Genomic DNA, 20,918 nt, shown 5'->3' on the forward strand with positions numbered 1-20,918 from the left:
CAAAGGAGTAATTGACCAATTTATAAAAATACTTCAGATTTTTATGAACATTTTTAGACCCAGATCATCAGAATTGATTAAGTTCTTTTTGAGATATGATTTTTTGAAGATTAATAAAAGGATTAGTTTTGTGCGGTAATTACGCACCATAGGAATCAATGGAGGATAACCCTCAAAAATTCATATAAAATCATACAGTTGGTTTATCAAGTTCTTCTTTTTCAGGTCGGTCGAGGCCGTCAGTGGGCACACTGACAGCTGGAGAAGTTCGGGCGTCTCCCAGTTCTGGCGGGAGCTGCATGAAAAGGTCTCTGGAGCTTGTGCATGGCTACTTTAAAGGACCTCTTGGAAAGGCACAGCACAGGTAAGTTTAAAGGTGAATCCTAGGGGTCCCCTTGTAGTATTGAGGTCTCAAGGGGTGGGGGACCCTTAGGGCACAGCTGTTTTTTGGTGCAGAGCACAGGTGGCCGGGTGCAGAGCGAATCTGTGATCCAAGAGCCGTGGGCAAGGATGCCCTCAGAAGCAGGAGGTAAGTTGGTTCAAGTGTGTTGCTTGCAGACAATGGGGGGGGCACTCTGGCAGGAGTTCTGGGTTGTTTCTGAAGTCCCACGACTGGAGCTTCCTCCTCGTCCTTTTAAAGTTCCCAGTGGGCTGTTTTTTGGGTTGTCCGCAGTCAGATGACCAATACCAAGGGTATTGGTATGATTCAGCTACTGGAGGGCACAGTGTCACCAAACTTGGCACACTGGCAGGGTTTGTCCTCCCGGTCTTTGGTGTGAAGCTTAGTCTGGCTGCGGCATCCAATTCTTGAGTTAGCATCTGGCCAGGGAAGTGGACCTCACCGGCTTGTTGGTTCCTTGTGGAATTTGAGTGGTACCTCCACTCTGGAGGGAGTTGTCTGGCAATTTGCAAAGCCTGACGGTCTTCTGGGGCTCCTTAGAGTTTTTACAGTTGTCCAGTAGCTCCACAGCAGTGATTGTCCAGTCCTGAGTGGAGCAGGCACGGTTTGGTACCTTTTCTGTGTGCAGCAGGTCCACAATTCTTGTGCCTTTGGATCTTCTTGGTGCTGGACTTCTGTCTGTCGAATCTGAGTTCCTGGCCTAGGGATGCCCACTAAATACTGTATTTAGTGGGCATTTTTTTTGGGGGGGGGGGGGGGCTAGTAGTGAGAAATGCGACGCGGCTGAGAAAGGACGCGCTGCCGGCTTTGTGGCTGAAATCTATGCTCCACCTGCATCGCGGCTGGAAGATCGACGCATATGGCTGGAGAAATAATGCGCAACACCCGCAGACTGAGGCAGTTAACGTCGCAACCCCACAGCGTGGTTTTCTGATACCATGCGACCAGGTTTTCGACGCAAACCTTGCTGGGTGTGGAAAAACTACGCAAAGCCTGCCCGGACCTGAGGTGCGTGTCTGGATCGACGCAGCGCTCTCTTGTGGAAAGGAAAAACTACGCACCCCACCGGAGGAGGAACAACGCATGATCTCGCTTGCGAGTGAGAAATCGACGCATCGCTGGCCTTTTCCGATGCACACTAGCCCATGTGATGTTATTTTTGCACAACCCAGGTACTTTTTCATGCTAACAGCGTTAGCACTGTTTTCTACGGATTTAAGACTCTCTTTGCTTTTTAATTCATCACTTGACTTGTGCATGGTGGATTTTTGCCATTTTGGTCTTGTTTGTTTAGATAAATATTACCTATTTTTCTAAACCTGTCTTGTCATTTTGTAGTGTTTTCACTGAGTTACTGTGTGTGTTGGTACAAATACTTTACACCTAGACTCTGAAGTTAAGCCTGCCTGCTTGTGCCATGCTATCAAGGGTTATGAGCAGGGGGTTAACTGAGGGTGATTCTCCTTTACCCTGACTAGAGTGAGGGTCTTTGCTTGGACAGGGGGTAACCTGACTGCCAACCAAAGACCCCATTTCTAACAGCCGTCATGTAGCTGTGAAATTCGTATTAAAATGGCTGCTCTGTTCACACACTTTTCCTAGGTTTGGCAAAGACACGGTGGGGGCATAGTGCTCATGCAGCTGTGCCCTCACATACAGTATAGTGCACCCTGCCTTAGGGCTGGAAGGCCTGTCAGAGGGGTCTTACCCATAGTTCATGCAGTGTATAGTAGACTGGGCACACAGGCAGTGTGCCATGTCGAGTTTGTGCTTTTGATTTGCACCAGAGCACTCGGCATAGAATGGTTGGACTTTGTGCTACCCTATAGCGCCATTCATCCGGATGCACAATCAATGCTTCTGCCCTCAGGGGCCTACCCTTAATACCTAGGTACCATTTAGTAGGGGCTTATAGTGGCAGCTTATGATGTGGCAATACATCACAACAGTTTAGGTAAAGAGATCTGTCCCAGGAAACCTGGTTAGCAGGGTCCCTGGACACTAACAACATCTAGGGTGCTTCATGTACCAGGCACAAAAGTGGGGGTTAACTGTCAATAAAAGGCCTTTTCTCACAATTGTCGGTTTCAACCGCCTTTTATACAATGTTTAAGGTTCTAAAATTTACCATCACCTTTTGCTAGGTTGCATGGCTAGATTAATTTTTCTAAGCTTTGCAAGCCTACTTTTATCCCGGACGTATAAAAGATCATTTTAACACTTCGTTTTAACTGGTTTGATGTGTGAGTTGATTTGGAAAACCTCCCAGAAAGCTTTCTATGCTGGTTCTGCTGTGAATTGCCAATGGAAGGATAATACCTTAAAATGTGGTTTGGTTTCCTACACAGTAACAAAGTCTAAGTGCCCCTCATACGTTGGAGTTAAAGGAATCATTCTGCAAGAAATGAAGCACATTTTTAAAATAATCACAAAAGAAGACAAATTGAAAGGTATGTTGCCCTGCATTTTTGCTTTTTGTAGAATTCATCTCTTATCTCTTGCGCATGGGTAATCATAATCCTGGTTGCTTGTACAGATTACAAGGAAATGTCTATTCTTGACTTTTTCATTGCACATGTGGGTTAGTGGCTTTGCAGATTTTGCAGGAAAAGTTTTGCCTGAAGAAAATGATGGTGTAAAAATACCATGTTTTATCTTTAAAATGTGCTAACTTTATAGATACCTTCAGTAGTACCCTGCTCTGGATTTGCTTTTAAATGTTTTATTAAATCATATAGATTGTTGAGTGATCATAGAGCAGTAGGCTATTTATATGCATTTTCCTTGTGCTACTCCATCACCCCAATAATAATAATACTACTGAGGGAACCTGTTGCAATCTCAAAAGTGCAACTGCTTGTTGTATGATTGGTATTGCAAGTCACTCTGTAAAAAGAGGACGAAATCAGAAATGAATGGGACACTTCTGGGAACATTGCAGAGCAGTATAGGGCAGGCTGCTGCAGAAACAGATCCTGTAAAATAAAACACAACACTTCATGAGGCGTAAATGTCTAACATGTTTATTGCAAAAACCATGAACAGCTAAGGACAGTAAAAAGTAAAAATTGTCATTTCAACTGACCAGAGCATCCACGCAGAAAGCCAGTTTGATCATATAATGCTAAAGTGTACACATTTGTGGAAGGTTCTCATGAAAATATTCAATTGACTGAAATATGCTACTTCAACAAAACTAATGAGCAGGAGGCTGGATCTTTTCATAGAAAGAATGTGAGGAATCCTTGAGACACAGATAGTGATACATAAGCACACTGCTGAATTCACTACTTTCTGAAAATCAGGCATTCAATTGCCAAAATTGAAAGTGGGGCCACGCCTTATTACCAGATGCAAAAATGTGCAAATACAAAATACTAAATAAAATCACTTCTGTTCTTGAAATTCCTGAAACTTAGCATGCATGTTTAGACTAATGAGCACTTCAGATTAATACAAACAACATTCAAACTTTATTATGTAATAATCCATGCTCATTAAGGCATATATGTGCAAAGAAGCATCTGCATTATTGTAACATAAATGTCGGGTTATGCTTTCTTACAAAGCAACCCAGAGGCTGAGTGGAGAGGCTGATGCCCTTCCTTGACTATGTACAGGTAGTGTGCGTCCATTTTGGCCACTTCACAGTAGGGTAGAAGAGCAGTGTGCTATGAAGTTTGTTCTGGTGGCTGAGATATGCGGTCTTCAGGAAAGCACAGTTCGAATAAGTTGAAAGAAGGGGCAGTGTACTTATAACCGGGGCCACACGCTGTCTTCATACAGATTGATCTAGAGCTGGAGTTTGACGGTGAGGCTAAGGTAGCTGGGTGACTGGTATCAATGGTGGCCAGTAATACAACCATTAAGATCTTGTATTGTACGCAGCTGTGGAAAGGTACTGGATACATACCCACTTACCCTTGACTCAAACATGTTGGAGTACTTTGTGAAGACTAGTTGCTTTGCATCCTTGAACCACGATGGAAGTGCTTTAGTGTATGAGAGCAGACTTGTAGATGTGAACACACAAGAGAGGGATGCCGATCAAGTAGTGGTCCTGTGAGCCAAAATAACACAATCTGTGGGTAGGGTTGTGCACTTAAGTTTCTTGCCTTGAGTTGTGCCCTTAGGCATCAGTGGCTGTGGCAGACACAGGAAGGTCAAATTTACTATTCTAATTTCAGGCCTGGAGTATTTTAGGAAAATTCAACTTTCCCCTTAATAGCCCAGAGAGACTTATTTGCTATTCTAACTCAAGTCCTGGAATACTTTTTGGGAAAGTTAAAAATTCTGCAAATATTTTAAGGAAGGGTTACAAATTGTTATTTTTGTGCTAATAGAAGAAGTACTGCTCTGAGGGTACTGCTCAAGGGGGGAAAAGTAAGAATACTTAACCCTGTTGGGGTGCCAAAGATGATTGCTGTTGATTGGCCCATTCTGGTTAGAGTACAAGGTGTGACCAGCAAAATTCTTGTCCACAGACCAGGAGTAAATACCAGTGTAGTGCTGACATCCCTTGGAAGTGGGAACTGGGGAGTACACTCATTGGGTGAATTGTTGCCACAGTTACTTACAGTTCGCCTTCTGAGCAAATATTGCTTTTCAGCTGAAAGTTGACTGAAGTACATCCCTTTGTGGTTTGCGGAATCCTGATGTGAGGCGTGTGTAGGAAAATGCCCCTTATTGCAGTTACCCCCCACTTTTTGCCTGACATTGATGCTGAATTTACTGAGAGTGTGTTGGGAACCTGCTAACCAGGCCTCAGCACCAGTATTCTTTCACTAAAAATGTACTATTGTTTCCACAATTTCACGCCCTGGCACACAGATAAGCCCCTTGTAAAAGGTACCAGTGGTACTGAGGGCCCTGTCACCAGAGAATGTCCCTAGGGGTTGAAGCATGTTTTATGCTACCCCAAGGGACCCCTCACCTAACACATGCACACTGCCATTGCAGATTGTGTGTGTTGGTGGGGGAAAAGGGCAAAGTCGACACGGCATCCCCCTCAGGGTGCCATGCACACACAACACTGCCTGTGGCATAGAGAAGTCACACCTCTAGCAGGCCTTAAAGCCCTAAGGCAGGGTGCACTATACCACAGGTGAGGGCATAGCTGCATGAGCAATATGCCCCTACAGTGTCTTAGTCCATTCTTAGACATTGTAAATACAGTGTGGCCATATTAAATATATGGTCTGTGAGTTTGTCAAAATGAACTCTACAGTTCCATTATGGCCACACTAAATACTGGGAAGTTTGGTATCAAACATCTTATAATAATAAACCCACACTGATGTCAGTGCTTTATTTAAAAATGCACACAGAGGGCATCTTAGAGATGTCGCCTGTATTTTACCCAATCCTTCAGTGTAGGAGGACTGGTCTGTGCCAGCCTGCCACTGAGAGATGAGTTTCTGACCCCCTGGGGTGAGAGCCTCTGTGCTCTCTAAGGCCAGAAACAAACCCTGCACTTGGTGGAGGTGCTTCACACCTCCCCCCCCCCTGCAGGAACTGTAACACCTAGCGGTGAGTGTCAAAGGCTCAGGCTTCGTGTTACAATGCCCCAGGACACTCCAGCTAATAGAGATGCCCAGCCCCCGGACAAAGCCCCCACTTTTGGCAGCAAGTCCAGAGGGATAATTAGGAAAAACAAGGAGTCGCCGCCACCTCAGCCAGGACCGCCCCTACAGTGTCTAGAGCTGAAGTTACCCCCTCCTTGCAGAATCCTCCATCTTGGTTTGGAGGATTAGGGCCATTTGGGATAGGAATGTGCTCCCCTTCCCAAAGGGAGAGAGCACAAGGAGGGTGTAGCCTCCCTCAGGGACAGTAGCCATTGGCTACTGCCCTCTGACCCCTAAAACACACCTAAATCTTGTATGTAAGGGCCCCCTTGAACCAAGCTAGTCAGATTCCTGACGACCTCACAAGAAGGACTGCTTAGCTGAAACCCCAGCAGAGAAGGAAAGGAGACAACAACTGACTTGCCCCCAGCCGCACTGGCCTGTCTCCTGCTTCAAAGAACCTGCAGAAGAAATGCGACGCGTCTTGCAAGTCCAGCACCTCTGAAAAACCTCCAGAGGACTGCCTGCATCACAGATGATCAAGAACTCCCATGGACAGTGGCCCTGTGCAAAGAAGGACAGAAGAAGAAACCTCTTCTGAAGGACTCCCACCTCACTCCAGAGGTGCAAGTCCTAACCACTCGGCACCCGACGCCCACAGCCAGCATCAAGTTGGGCCAACAGACCAGAGAGGACCCCCAGGTGACCAAGTGCCCACCCTGGGTTGACTTCTCAACCCCTCCACGACGACACCTGCAGAGGGAATCCCGAGGACTCCCCTGACCGCAACTGCCCTGGGCGAAGATAACCAACATCAAAGGACCCACTGCACCTGCAGACCCTAGGCCCTTGAGAAATCGGTGCAGCGACAATCAACAGGCAGCCCTCTTCCCTATCTGACCGGTGATGTGCCCAAGAAACAGCCCCCATCCCCCACACAGCCCCCCATTCCCCCAGGTCCCCTCATAGAGTTTCATTGGAAACCCAATGTCCTGTTTGCACCCGGCCGCCCCAGTGGCACGGAGGGTGTGGGATTGATGCTTACGCGGGGCCCCTACAGTACTCCTCTAAACCGCCGTGGTCTGCCCTCTGAGCCGCAGGTACTTACCTGCTGGTAAACCGAATTCCAAGTACCCCCTGTCTCCATTAGAACCTACGTTAAAATTGCTCAACTTGGACCTCTGCACCCGGACCAGCCCTGTGTTGCTGGTGGTGGGCGTTTGGGGTTAACGTGAACCCCAAACAGTGGACTACCTATAACCCAGAGACTGGAACTGTAAGTCGTGTACTTATCTCTAAAACAGTACTTTATTTTCTTCCTCCAGGAACTGTTCCGAAAATGCACTGTCCACTTTTACAATAGATATTCTGTTTTCTTAAAAACGGATTACTTGACTAAAGTGAAACAAAGTTAATTTGATGTCTATGCTAAGTACTTACCTGCAACAGTATTTACTTCTGAACTGAGTCTTGTGGTTCTAGAAATAAATTAACAAAAGATATATTTTTCTGTATAAAAACTGTTTTAAATGTGGTCTCTAGTTGGCAGTTGGTTTGCACCCTGTCCAAGTAGGGACCCTCACTCTAGTCAGGGTAAGAGAGATACCCGCTCAGATAACCCCTGCCCCCACCCCCTTGTTAGCTTGGCGCAAGCAGTCAGGCATTTCATAGAAGCAATGTGTAAAGTACTTGTACATGACGCTCAGGAATACAGTGAAAACACTACAAAAGGGCACCACACCAGTTTTTTAAAAAATAGCCAATATTTATCTGTGTAAGACAAGACCAAAATGATAAAAATCCAATATACAGTGCTAAAGATATGAATTTTTGTAAGATTTATCTTTTAACAACATGTCCGTTGACAAGAGAAACGTCGACGATGGACACAGCAATGAGAGCGACCACTACAGGAACGTCAAAATTCCTCCATCTAGCATTGATAACTGTGTGAAAGAAAGCATCTACAACCCTACCAATGCATACCTCCCCAAGTAAGGTATTACCGTATCCTCCTCAACACCTATTAGATGATCGTGATGACGGATATTCTCAAGACGAAGGAATGTTTGGAGTGGCCAACAGTCCGTCACAACTCAACATCAAATGTCAGGACCTGGATGACAATGAGGATAATCAATATCCGGACAATTATTATTCAGCAAAAGTCCAACCAGATCCGTCGTATTCCGCATAGGGTGACACACTTCTGTCCCTATGCCAAGGTCATTAGTGACAGATCTCCAAAACATGCTGCTTGACTACTCTAGAAGGTTTCCAGCCTCAGTACCAGCACTCTGACCACATAGCAGTATGACCTGCAAGCAGGACTGCGGACCACTATCCCTAGTCATCCAGGGACACCACTCAGACCGGATACGAACATCCCTTTTGCACAGCCACCTCAGGATGACCCTCCGTATACAGATGAAGAAAGGGAAGAGAAAAATACCTGAAACCACTCATAGTGAGTGGGACGGATACCTAATTCCTGCGCCATCACCACCGTTTGCAGGACCAGTGGATTTCCTCCCAGAGGACATAGGGGGGGTTCCATAATTTAATGGAAAGAGCGGCTAAACATTTTGAACTGCCCATTCTCCTTCAAGAAACAGATTGTTTCCTACATTACTTTAAAGAACCATCAAAAAAAGTCAGTTAGAGCCATACCTGTAGTTGACTTTATATGGCAAGAAGGATTAAAAATAATGAAAAACCCAGCTACAATATCTTCTCAAATCCCACGTTTGGAGAAACAATGTAAAGCACCGGAAGATTCCCCAGCATGTTTAATTGGGCAACGAAGCTGGTTTCTGTGGTATCTCAGGTGGCGCAACGCCACTCAAAGAACCCTTCAACACCAATATCTCCCCTGCCAGATAGAAAAGGACGCCGTCTGGACAACATAGAGGAAAAAGTTCTCCTCAGTAGCAACAATAACGGTCAGAGCTCTCAACTCCTTAGCCATTCTAGGCAGATATGATCGACAAATGAGGGCAGACATGTCCTCATATATTGACCTCTTGCCAGATGACACTAAACTAGAGGTAAAGAAAGTGTTGCAAGAGGAAGAACGGATTGCAGCCGAAGTGATTGATTGCACGATCAATATCTTGCTGACGGGATTTAGACAACTGGCGGAATCAGCAGTATTGCGCAGACAGGGCTGGCTGAAATCTACCTCTTTTAGGCCAGAGGTACAAAGCAAAATACTTTACATGGCATATAATGGGGAATGCCTCTTCGGCAAACATGTGGATGAGATGTTCCAATCTATCAAGGCGAATACAGATACAGCTAAATCCCTAGGTACACTGCAGTACAGAAGACAGCCATTTCGAGGGGCTAGAAGCAGGGGATGTTACTCCTTTCGTGGTGGTTTCCAGTCATACATACAACAATACTAAACTGCTCAAACAGGTTTTTGACAGCAGTACGGACAACAGTAGCAGCAATACAGGTTACCATCTACAGCTGCCTACAGACACCCCACGAGGGGAAGAACCGCAGCCCGTGGTAGAGACACAGGCAGAAAACAATGACCCCGCATTCGTACCAGCCCCACCTGTGTTTCAACGATTGGAGGCTGCATAATTTACCACATCCTTCAGTGGTCAAGTATAACATCAGACAAGCGGGTACTGGATATAGTATCCAAAGAACATACGCTAGAATTCATCCAGAAGCCTCCAAATACCCATCCATCAGGACCACCGCCTCCACAATTAAAACAGATCCTCAAAGAAGTATATTCAATGATAAGCAAAGGAGCAATAGAAGTTGTCCCAATTCTGTAGAGGGACCGGGGTTCTATTCCCGTTTTTTTCTCGTGAAAAAGCCTTCGGTGGATTGGCGTCCCATACTGGATTTGAGGGCTTTAAAGAAGTTCCTGAAAAAACAAACGTTTCGTATGGTAACGCTTCAGGACATTCTACACCTCTTAAACACAGGAGATCGCATGACATCTCTAGACCTCAGAGTTGTGCATTTCCATTTCCCAATACATCAAAACCATCGGAAATTTCTCAGGTTCAAGGTAGCTGGTATGCATCTACAGTTCTCAGTCCTCCCATTCAGATTAAAATCTGCCCCAAGATTTTTTTACCAAAGTGCTGGCCCCAGTAGTGGCTCACCTACATCAGCTAGGGATACAAATCTTTCCATATTTGGACGACTGGCTCATAAAGGCATCCACAAGAAATCAAGTGGTAAAGCACACATCCACTTGCCTCCATCAAATATCGCAAATCACACTTCCATCCCACAAAGCATCTGAATTTCCTAGGAGCGATACTGGATACCATCCAAAGCAAGGCATTTCCATCTCAAGAGAGGCAGCAAAAGTTTTCTAAAATGGCTCAATAGCTATCAACAAAAAAGTGCGTTTCAGTTCGGAATTACGCATCATTCATGGGAATGATTTCCTCATGTATTCCACCGATCCCAAATTGCCGACAGAATACGTTACCTCTACAGGAGCAAATAGACACTCAACGGCTCTAAGTGAATGGCTCCTTCGATCGAATTCACCTCACATCGGATATGAAAACTGCCATGTCTTGGTGGAAAAAGCAGTCAAACTTATCCAAGGGCCTTTTATTTCTACAAGTGCTGAACTATAGAATAATGACAGATGCGTCACTCGAAGGTTGGGGTGCCCACCTTCAGGATCTATAGATAAAGTAGCACCTGAACACAAAAGGACCAAAAGCTTCACATAAACCAGCTGGAGCTGATAGCAATAGATCTGACAGTGAAGGCTTTCTTACCAAATACAAAACTCAAAAATTCTCATCAGAGCGGACAAAACCACAAATATGTTTTACCTGAACAAACAGGGCGGCACAAAGTCTTTGGAGCTTTCACGTCAAGCTCAGAGCATATGGAAATGAGCCATAGAGAATCAGATTTCTCTGAAAGCAGAACACCTGCCAGGACAAGTCAACCTCCTGGTGGATTCTTTGAGCAGGACAATCATCCCGTATCACGAGTGGGAACTCGACCAACAGGTTCTAAGCCAGCTTTTCCAGAAGTGAGGCAAGCCGAATCTGGATCTTTTTACCACATACGAGATCAAGAACTGCCCATATTACGCAAGCTGGCATCCCAAAAATGGGTCGCAGGGAAATGCTTTTTTGATGAGATGGTCAGGAATCCCCCCGATTCCCCTCATCCCCAGAGTGATCAGCAAAATGAAAGCAGAGGGAAGCTGTCTCCTAGTGGCACCCGGGTGGCCCAGACAGATCTGGTTCACAGAACTCCTTCTGTGTTTGGAACAACCACATGTTCTACTCAAATGGACATCAGCCCTACTGACGATTCACCAAGGCCAGGTCAGGCATCCGAATGCTTCATCTCTACACTTATAGGCCTGGCTCCTGAATTCAATGAATAATCCACCTTGAACATTTCATCAGAATGTAGAGAAATATTAGCCAAAGCCAGAGTGGACACCACCAATAAGACTTATACATTATAAATGGAAACGTTTCTGCTTGTGGTGTGTTACGGAAGGAGTCCATCCTATGACGTCACCTCCGGAACAAGTACTTCCTTATTTATTACATTTAGCAAAATCTGGACTTTCTTATTCCTCAGTAAGGGTACATGTGGCTGCCATTTCAAGATTCTGCTGCTATCACCAGACCTCCTCGCTATATTCTGCCAGGATTGTAAAACAATTCAAGGGCCTTTTTAGAGTATTTCCACCAGTGGGTAAACCTCTACTATTATGGTTATTAAATATAGTTTTAGGACAACTCATGAAGCCTCCTTTCGAGCCAGTCAACAGGTCAGAGTTAAAATTCATCTCTTGGAAGACTTTGCTTTTACTAGCTCTCACATCAGCAAAAAGAGTGAGTGACATACAAGCCTTCACCGTCAAGGAACCTTTTCTTCTATTCACTCCAAATGGTGTTCTACTTCAAACAAACAACAAGTATATACCAAAAGTACCATCAAACTTCTATCTAAATGAGCCAGTGGTTTTAAGAACATTTTTTCCTAACCCACAAACAGTTTTGGAGAAAGCGCTGCATTCACTAGATGTAAGGAGATATTTAAAGTTTTATCTTCAAAAACACATAACATTCGAAATTGGACCAGCTATTCGTAGCATATGGAGATATAAGAAAAGACTCTGCGATATCTAAGCAGACCATTGCCAGGTGGATCGGATTAGCTATACAATTTTGTCATGCCCAGGCAGGGAAGCCGCTGCGCAGTAAGGTTAAACCCCACTCTACCAGAGCGGTAGCCGCATCAGCAGCTCTTTTAGCGGGAGTACCCCTGCAACACAGTTGCAGGGCTGCAGCATGGTGCAGCCTGCATACATTTACAAAGCACTACTGTCTGGATGAGACTAACAAAACCGATACAGCCGATGGGCATGCAGTCCATGGGGAACTCACCTGCAAAGACACTGTAACGATCATAAAGGCCATCAATTCAGAGGCCCAAACAGATCCTGCCCCCACCACATGTACAACCTGGGAGCAGCACCAGTAACCCCCACTCTCACCAACATCACCCACACCTACACAACATTCCCTGAAGACTGGAAGCATGCAGCAGTCAATGCAGAAACAGCTTCACCAACTGCATGGCCATGGCAGCACAGTGGATGAGAATTAACTCTTTGACGCTGATCTAAAAGAAGGAAGTACTGGTCTTTGGAAACCAGACCTGCCCATGTGTTGCCACCTGGTGGCTAACAGAGCTTGGACCAGCACCCACTGACCAAGTCAGAAACCCAGGGAATCATGCTGGATGGCAAGCTCAATATGACAACACAAGTCAACACAGTGAGTGCTGCCTGCTTCCACAACCTGCCCATGCTAAGAAAGATCTTCAAATGGCTGCCACAGAACACCAGATGCATCGTCGGGCAGGCACTCATCACTAGAAGACTAGACTAGGGGAATACACAGGTGATTAGCATGCTTTATACATTGACATAACATAGGCTGAAGTCGGCTTTTGAGGAAGGAGTGTCTGTGGAACTAAGAGACCCATTGGAAAATGCAGTGTTTGACCTATTGATTTAAGCATCTTTTATCTTCCTAGTGTGTTCTAGCTCAGTGTGTTGGATAATATGCAAATCTTAACTAAGGAACCAAGAGTGTTCACAACCTTCTCCACCTAAAAAAGTGTCAGTGGCTCCTGATTTGAACTCTAAACTCTTGACTCTCGTTGAAATGGGAGGTGCTGATTAAAGAGAGGTTTTGGATGGAATTATCAGGCTAGACCGTTAGAATTGTCCATTAACAAAGATATTTGACATGGCAGAGGATATTTCTTTAAATGAGAAACATGGTTGCTGCAGAGCTGCATCAGTGGTTTCAGCTTGCAGCTTGTTTTGGGGGAAGCACAGACACTGCCATTCCTACATAGAGATGAAAAACTACTTTACTGATACTAGACTGGATGTTAGTGGAGCAGGCCTATAATGGAGATGCTGTGATGGAGGGAATGTTATTTTGTGAGGTTTATTAAGCATATGTCAACATTTAGTGGCATTTATTCTCCCTCCAGAATGCTCAGGAGCAAGGGTTTTGGAAGCCCTGGGTAAACGTGGTTCAAGTGCCTAGCCTTTGTCAGGGTATCCTTTGCCTGTGGAACAAGCTGCTTCTATGGACTTTTGTCTTAAGTGTTTGCCTCTCAGGGCGCATAATTTTTCGCTCAGAGGTTGTGCAAAAACTAAAATAGGGAAAAGAGATCTGAGATCTTCCACTTGTATGTTCAGAAGTAGACCATTCAAGTATCCTTTCAAGATTGGGTGGCAGACTCGCCCATATTGTCAGCAATTAGGAAATAATTACTCAGGATGAGTGGGTGGTCAGAGACAAGAAGGGGTTTCAGGCTGCAGTCTGTAGCATAGCTGCTCTATAAGAGGATGCCAAGGGGTTTGAGTTTCAGCACTAAAGAGAGAAAGATGGTGGATCACAAGGTGAAAGAGCTATTTTGGAAAATGTGATACTACAGTTATAGGATCTTCTGGACTGATTAATCAGTATATTTTTGGTGGAAAATGTGCACTAGGAAATGCAGCCAGTGACGGGTCTGAGGGAGTAGATCAGTTGGATTGTTTACTGCCATTTCAAGATGGAGGGAATACAAAGTTTAGGTGATTTTACTGAGGAAGTGCAATTTTTCACTTGTTTAGATTTTTAAGTATTTATATTTGTGTCCGTCTGGAGGTATTTGCAGTTTTGGTGAGAAAAGGTGGGGGGTTTCAAGAGTCTTCTCTTTGGACTGTCATTCTCTCTGAGGTGTTTCATGAATGTACTCTATTTGGTTGAAACCTGTAGATATAAGGTTAACATTATAGCTAGACAATGCACTTTTTCTGGTGCAGGACAGAGAACGGGTGCTGGTGCATCAGATGGTGATGGTGATTAAATTTGTTGGAATGGCTGGATTTCATAGTGAACAGTGAAAAGGTCTGATTACTGTGACTTAGGACCTGATTTAGATCATGGCCGTGTTACCGCCAAGCCGTGTCAAAGATGGACCCGAAAAGACCATCATGGCAACTGTGTTCAGTCTGATGTATTTAGATGTTGCAGTTCTGCAAGTGGATTGAATGACAACTGTTTTCGCACTGAGGGAGACTATGGCGGAATCCACTGGAATTTGTACAGTGGCTACGGAAGAGATCTCTCTCTCTCCCTCCCCCTCTCTCTCTCTCTCACACACTGTCCTTTAGCGATGTGTACCCCTCAGTACACAAATCTGTAACCCATTGCCATTCCAACACAAGACAAGCCGTACATGCCGAAAACAAACATTCACATACATCCATGACACAACACACATCATTTATATTGCACACAAGCACTACACATATCACAACAACGTCCATCACACAACAGTCATCAGAATGTGACACACAGCAACACAACATTGGACTCACATGCAAGTGACACATACAGACACAACCACATCACCCACTCCAGCTCCCTCCATGTAGAACAGCCAATTGCATGGCACACATACACGTGCTGACTTGTGCACAACTTGAAACACAACAGGTACAGGTCCCTTGGCAACGTGCACACATGAACACAGTTGATGGGTGTTAATGTACTGTGATTGTGGTTCCAGCATTTATGCTTATGAATACTGCCAACATAATGACAGTTGTGTATGTGTGCAATATGTGTTGTGTACCAGTGTGTCCCCATCCGTGTATAACCCACTCGTGTCCCTGACATATGCATGTCCCAGTGATGTAAAAAGAAAAAAAAAACTGACATGTATATGTCCGCGGTGGTCCCGAATACCAATGCAGGGCCACCCTAAGTAGCTTGGCAATGCGGCGTCCCTGCCTTCAAGTCTGTCAACACGAGTAGTGTTTCTTGTCGGAGACAGTTCGAATGTGGCTTTCATCTATGGGACCACCAACATCTGGCGGTCCATCACAGCAGCAGATGGGGTTTTAGTCCGTGGACGGCGGGACCGTTGCCACTAACATCTAAATCAGGCCCAAAGTCTGGTAGATTAGTCCGTAGGAGTCATGGTGTATATAGTTGTCGGTGCATTAAAACATCCTCTATTACTTCCTTTCTTAGCACTGCATCAAATAATCTTTAACGCATTTGCGAATTGGCTGCAAAACATCCGAAATTAGAATGAAATTGAAAAGTTCATATGTAATTAGTACAAATAAAAAAGGAGTCTACCCTCTTTGGGCCTACTAATATGGAGTTGGCTGTTTCAGTATTGATAATCACTCCTTTTGTGAATTGCCCCATGTTGAAGGTTGTTAATAAAACATATTGTGGGAGATTTAATCTTTCTAACTCGGTAAGGTAGAAATCTGTATTTTTGTGTTTGTGTTATGTTGGTAATTACATCATCTTTGTGTTGGTTTCCCACAGTGATCCCTAAGGCTAACAGTGTGTTCAGCGTGGAAATTGACGGCTTTGTCACCTACATCTATGGGAGCAAATTCCAGCTGAGATCGAGTGAGCGTTCAGTCAAGAAATTCAAACCAAAAGGAAGTATAGACCTGTGAACCAGGTCTGGAAATGGACAACTTTAGTGGTTTTGAATTTAAGGCCAGAACGGAACACCATACATGATCTGGCAATCAGTTACAATATTGTTTTCACATCGGACTCATCAGTTTAAATCTGTCTCTCTGCTGGTGTCCCTACTAGCTGTTGAGACTTTAAATTGTGGTAAAAAAGTGCCTTTACCTTTGTGTTGTACTGTTCTTAATTTTCGCATAGTTTGCTGTTCAACAAGCATTTCCTTTTCTTATTTTGTATATTAAAACTACTACTTGACTTATTTTAAAAGAAATTTCTATTTAAATTGATAAACCACACACAGAAGCTAGAAATGTACTACTTGGGTAGAGTAACTTAAAAAATGTAATGTCATCTGGAAACCATGGGCCTGATTTATAATTTATCTGATGGCCCTTATAGCGCCAAATGACAGGGTAAATTGCTCCATCGCCCTGAAAGAGGTGCCACTTGCCCAGCAGACATTTCAGGCTTTGATAGGAACCTCTGACAGTAGTTCCCGCCAGTACATTGTAACTTTGCCAGACGGCTTCGTCAAACATGACGGAGCAATACCTCAAAGTAAATAAACAATCATTGCCTCCCTTGCCGTAGGAGTTTCCTCCCATTGCAAGGGGGCACTGAGCACTTTTCAGTGCCTCTTACTGCAAGATTCTTCTTGGTAGTGTTGGGCATTGCAAAACTGGTATGTGTTCACCAATCTTAATTAGGTGGGTGGACACACAGCCAAACTTCTGATGGCACTTATGCTGTTAAGCCATCAGAGGGGTTTGACAACAGTGGAGACAGAGTAGTTTTTGCAGTCGTCAAGCTATAGTCCAATCACATTTAAATTGAATGGGCAAACCGTAGTCTTGGCAGGGAGGGAATTCCGTTGCCATTGGGAAAATGCTCTTTCTTCTCTGAAATATAAACCAGGCCCCTAGGTTGGGATATGTAAATAGCATAATAGAAGTGTCCCTAACACAGTGCTCTCAGTTGCCTTCGGAGAGATTCAGCTACTGCTGTCCTCCCAGGACCACAGTAAGAACAAGGTAACTCATGCATCTTGTCAGAATTGTTGCTGACTAGTTAGTTGATACATTTTTTTAATGTATTGAAAATGTCTCTATGGTACTCTGCTAGCCAGTCACTTTTTTCCTATAGGCCTTAAAAGTTAATAGGGAAGCAATAAGTCAGGAGTTACAAGTGAGACTACATTTGTTTTTTTTTGTTTTTTTTGTTTGGTTTGGTTGGGAGGGGGGGTAGGGGAGTGAGCTCAGTTACAGACATAAAGTTAGGGATATGTACCAAGTGCTGGCTGAAACTCTAACATCACAAATGAAACCACAAGGGACTTTGGGGAAAGAATACTATTGTATTATCCTATGATAATATATATATTTTTAGCCCCAGTGGGATAGCATGTGTACTATTTTGAGTTGTATGGATTCAGTTATTAAATCAAAGAATAGAATATGTCAGTGTTAAAAGTATTATCCCCACTAGGGATAACACAGTTTCTAAGTTTTTGTTTCACAGTATGTTAATGTTATGTGTATTAAAAAAAGAAAGTCAAAATGTCCATTGTGAATGTGTTACCTTATTTGTTTTGGAAGCACCCTTTTGTTTGTTTGCTGGCAAGGTTCTCTGAATCTGACCTTTCATTGTAAAGTGCAATTGTTAGACCAGACTGCCTTAGGGTGGGGTCCCCCAACTTTTTGATCGCATCCCTCCATTTTTCTGATCTCCTTTTTGCTGGTTTTAGGACTCGGCACACTTTAGCCCTGCTGGCCAGTGCTAAAGTGGTTGTGCTCTCGCTCCTAAACATGGTAGCATTGCCTCATACCCAATTGGCATATTTAATGTACCTAGAAGTCCCTAGTAAACAGCATTAGATGTGCCCAGAGACTGTACATTAAATTCCACAAGTGGGCCTGCAGCATTGACTGTGCCACCCACATAAGTAGCCCCTAACCATGTCTCGGGTCTGCCATTGCTAGGCCTGTGTGTACAGTTACAGCAGTTACACTGCCACTTCGACTTGGCATTTTAAAGTGCTTGCTAAGCCTTACATTCCCCTTTTCTTACACAGACTTCACCCCTAAGGTAGGCCCTAAGTAACCCCCGGGGCAGGCTGCTATGCAAGTAAAAGGCAAGACATGTACTTATAAGTTTTACATGTCTTGGTAGTGGAAGAACTCCCAAAGTAGTTTTTCACTACTGTAAAGCCTGCACCTCTCATTGGCCATCATTAGAGATCCCCTTCTATGCTTTTAAGTGGTAATTTCTGATGGGAGAGGAACCGTCTTGCCATATTTGGGATGGTTAGAATGGTAGTAAGAAATCCAAATTTTATATTACTATTTCAGAAATGCCACTTTTAGAAAGTAGGCATTTCTCAGCACTTACTGCCATCTGTGCCTTACAGCCTGTCTCGTCTGTGTTGGTTGGCAGCTCCCCTTGTGCATTCCACCCAGACAGCAATAAACGCAGGACACTCAGCTGCATCTGCGTTGATCTGCATACAGATGGGTTTCTTTGGGCAGGAAGGGCGGAGGGGCTCTCTTACACTTCAGAGGCTAGTGGCCTGATCTCACACAAAGGACTAATAACCCCCCCACCCCACAGGGCTCCTGGCAGACAGGGCTGGGTTGAAAGGGGAACTTGTGCACTTCAAAACCACTCTTTGAAGTTTCCTCCATTTCAAAGGCACTTTTGGGTGTGTATATATACTGGGTCAGTGACCCCACCAAATCAGACCCTTCTGGACCTGCAACTGGACTCTGTCAGAGGGACTGCACGGCTGCCCAAAGGACTCTCCTGGACTGCTTTGTTGAAAAGGACAGCTCTCCTGCTGGCCCCTCAATCTGCTAGATGGACTCTACCGTCCTCCACTAGTGCTCGCCAAGAGTTTGGATTGAACTTGCTTCCTGTTCTGAAGTCTCAGGGCCTACAAAGTCTTCACCAAAGAGGAGAAAATCCCAGTGCGTTGAAAAATTGATTCAATGCCTGGAGAAATCAACACTGTGCCTGTCTCTTGGCTGAAAAATTGCTGAGTCGTCTACTGGATCGACATAGCACCTGCTCTTTTCTACCAGCACGTTCTGGATTTTCAGCGCATCGTCCCTGGGCGTCAAAATATCCCCTCATTGTGGTGAGGAACCAAGTCTGCACTCCTGAAAATGTACGCATCACCTTGTAGCGTGGTAACAAACAAAGCATCGTCTTTACTGCACTGGAAAACCTGATGCTTCACCTTACTTTTCAACGTATCTCCTTGGCCCCTGTGCATCGTTATTTTTGATGCATCCCAGGTACTGTGTTTTAAAAGGATACAAACACTGATTCTTAAGGGTTAAGACTCATTTAAACCTTGTAAAAGTGATATTTTGGCTTGTGCATATTGGATTTTTGTTGTTTTGGTATTATTGTGTTCAGATGAATAGTATCCTTTTTCCTAAACTGGTGTGGAGTACTTTTTGTGGTGTTTTCACTGTTACTGTATGAGTTATTGCACACGCTACACATTGCCTGCCTGCTCTGTGCCAAGCTACCAGAGGGTGAGTGCAGGAGAATTTAGGTTGAGTAGTGACTTAACCTGACTAGGTTTGTCGTCCCTAATTGGACAAGGGTGTATACCTCTGCCAATTAGAGACCCAGTTTCTAACTGCAATAATCTCAGATATTGTGATAGAAAGATCCAGGTGCAGCATGCCCCACCCCAAACGAATGCATCATTCAAAACGAGCTTTTGTAGTCTTTGAATGAGAAGGCAGTATGAATGGTAAAACCTTTGCTGTCCACTTTACTGCCCACTTTACTGCCTAAATAGCTACTTTTCCAACCTTCAGAATCTTTAGAAACCCATGGTAGACACATTGTCAACTGTCCAAGCCCACCTGCTGCTGTTATTCCCAGGTTGTGGTCTTATCGGGAGGTTGAGAGGTGGATGTTCTTTTAAGTTTTACAATGGTATGATGAACAAATGTTTCAAAACTCAGGCACCGAATTGATGAAACCATTTGCTCTCTCTGTCCTCTGGCTTTTTCCATTCATAGACGCACACACATTGTTGGTGTTTGTAGTGATGCTGCAAATAAACATAAAAGCAGCTGTGAGCATCTTTGACCGCCAGTATCTGTGTAGCTTTACACAGGATGCTTCCTAAAGCAGCTCTCCCTTTCGGATTATAATGCTTCAGTGATTTGCAGATATTGTCCCTCAACCTTTCGGAGGTTAGGCAGCTTCAGACCTTGAATCCACTGGAATATGCATTAAGATAGAAGTATCCGATTGTTAATGCCCATAGTGCTTCCATGGCTGTATTTGAGTTTCTTACAACTATCATGCTGAGGAAAAGACTAAATTATTCACACATCTGGGGAAAACACACACAAATGATTTTTCACATAGTTCATCTATACCTTAAGTGTGCACCTACGTTTTAGTCCTCCAACCTCCTTTTTTTCATCAGTGCATTTAAAATGGTAGGTCCTTAAAAAAAAAAAATAACACCTTTAATTTTCAATATATAAAGGCAAATAAGGGAATATTCATGTCTCTCCCTTAACATGATTTGTTCTGTCTTTCTGTCTTTCCTTAATTTGCTAGCTAGCAGAACACCATACATTTCAGTGTTCCATTATGTTAAAGTCACCACTGACCTGTAGATCTGAATGTTGCTGCGGGAACGATGTGAAACCTATTGGTTTCATTACCTGTCAACAGTGCTGCAGACGTAAAAGACTGCACCGTGATGAAGGCAATGAGAGCAGAACAGGGAAAGAAATATGAGAACACATGAGATGCTGGTTTGTAGTCCTAATGCTCTTCCCGTCAGATAGAGGTTGTCTTGTGTTTTCTTCAGTCAACCTCGCAGCTTTTTTGTTCTAAATATAAAACAAGACTAGTGTCACTCTTTGCTTTGTATGGTTTAGT

At 44.2% G+C, this 20,918-nt stretch overlaps 1 protein-coding gene across 9 annotated transcripts in view; it reads left to right on the forward strand.

Annotated features, from left to right (window-relative positions):
• Nucleotides 1-17,562, forward strand: part of POP4 (POP4 homolog, ribonuclease P/MRP subunit) — a 147,377-nt gene extending 129,815 nt beyond the window's left edge. For all 9 annotated transcript variants that reach the window (XM_069216727.1, XM_069216735.1, XM_069216731.1 and 6 more), the window contains 2 exons: nucleotides 2,749-2,850; nucleotides 15,846-17,562. In XM_069216727.1, the coding sequence (XP_069072828.1) occupies nucleotides 2,749-2,850; nucleotides 15,846-15,982 (239 nt within the window). In that variant the 3' untranslated portion in view covers nucleotides 15,983-17,562. The remainder of the gene's footprint in view (nucleotides 1-2,748; nucleotides 2,851-15,845) is intronic.
• The last annotated feature ends 3,356 nt before the right edge of the window (nucleotides 17,563-20,918 follow it).

Source organism: Pleurodeles waltl, chromosome 12 (assembly GCF_031143425.1).
Source record: "Pleurodeles waltl isolate 20211129_DDA chromosome 12, aPleWal1.hap1.20221129, whole genome shotgun sequence".
Classification (NCBI taxonomy): domain Eukaryota; kingdom Metazoa; phylum Chordata; class Amphibia; order Caudata; family Salamandridae; genus Pleurodeles; species Pleurodeles waltl.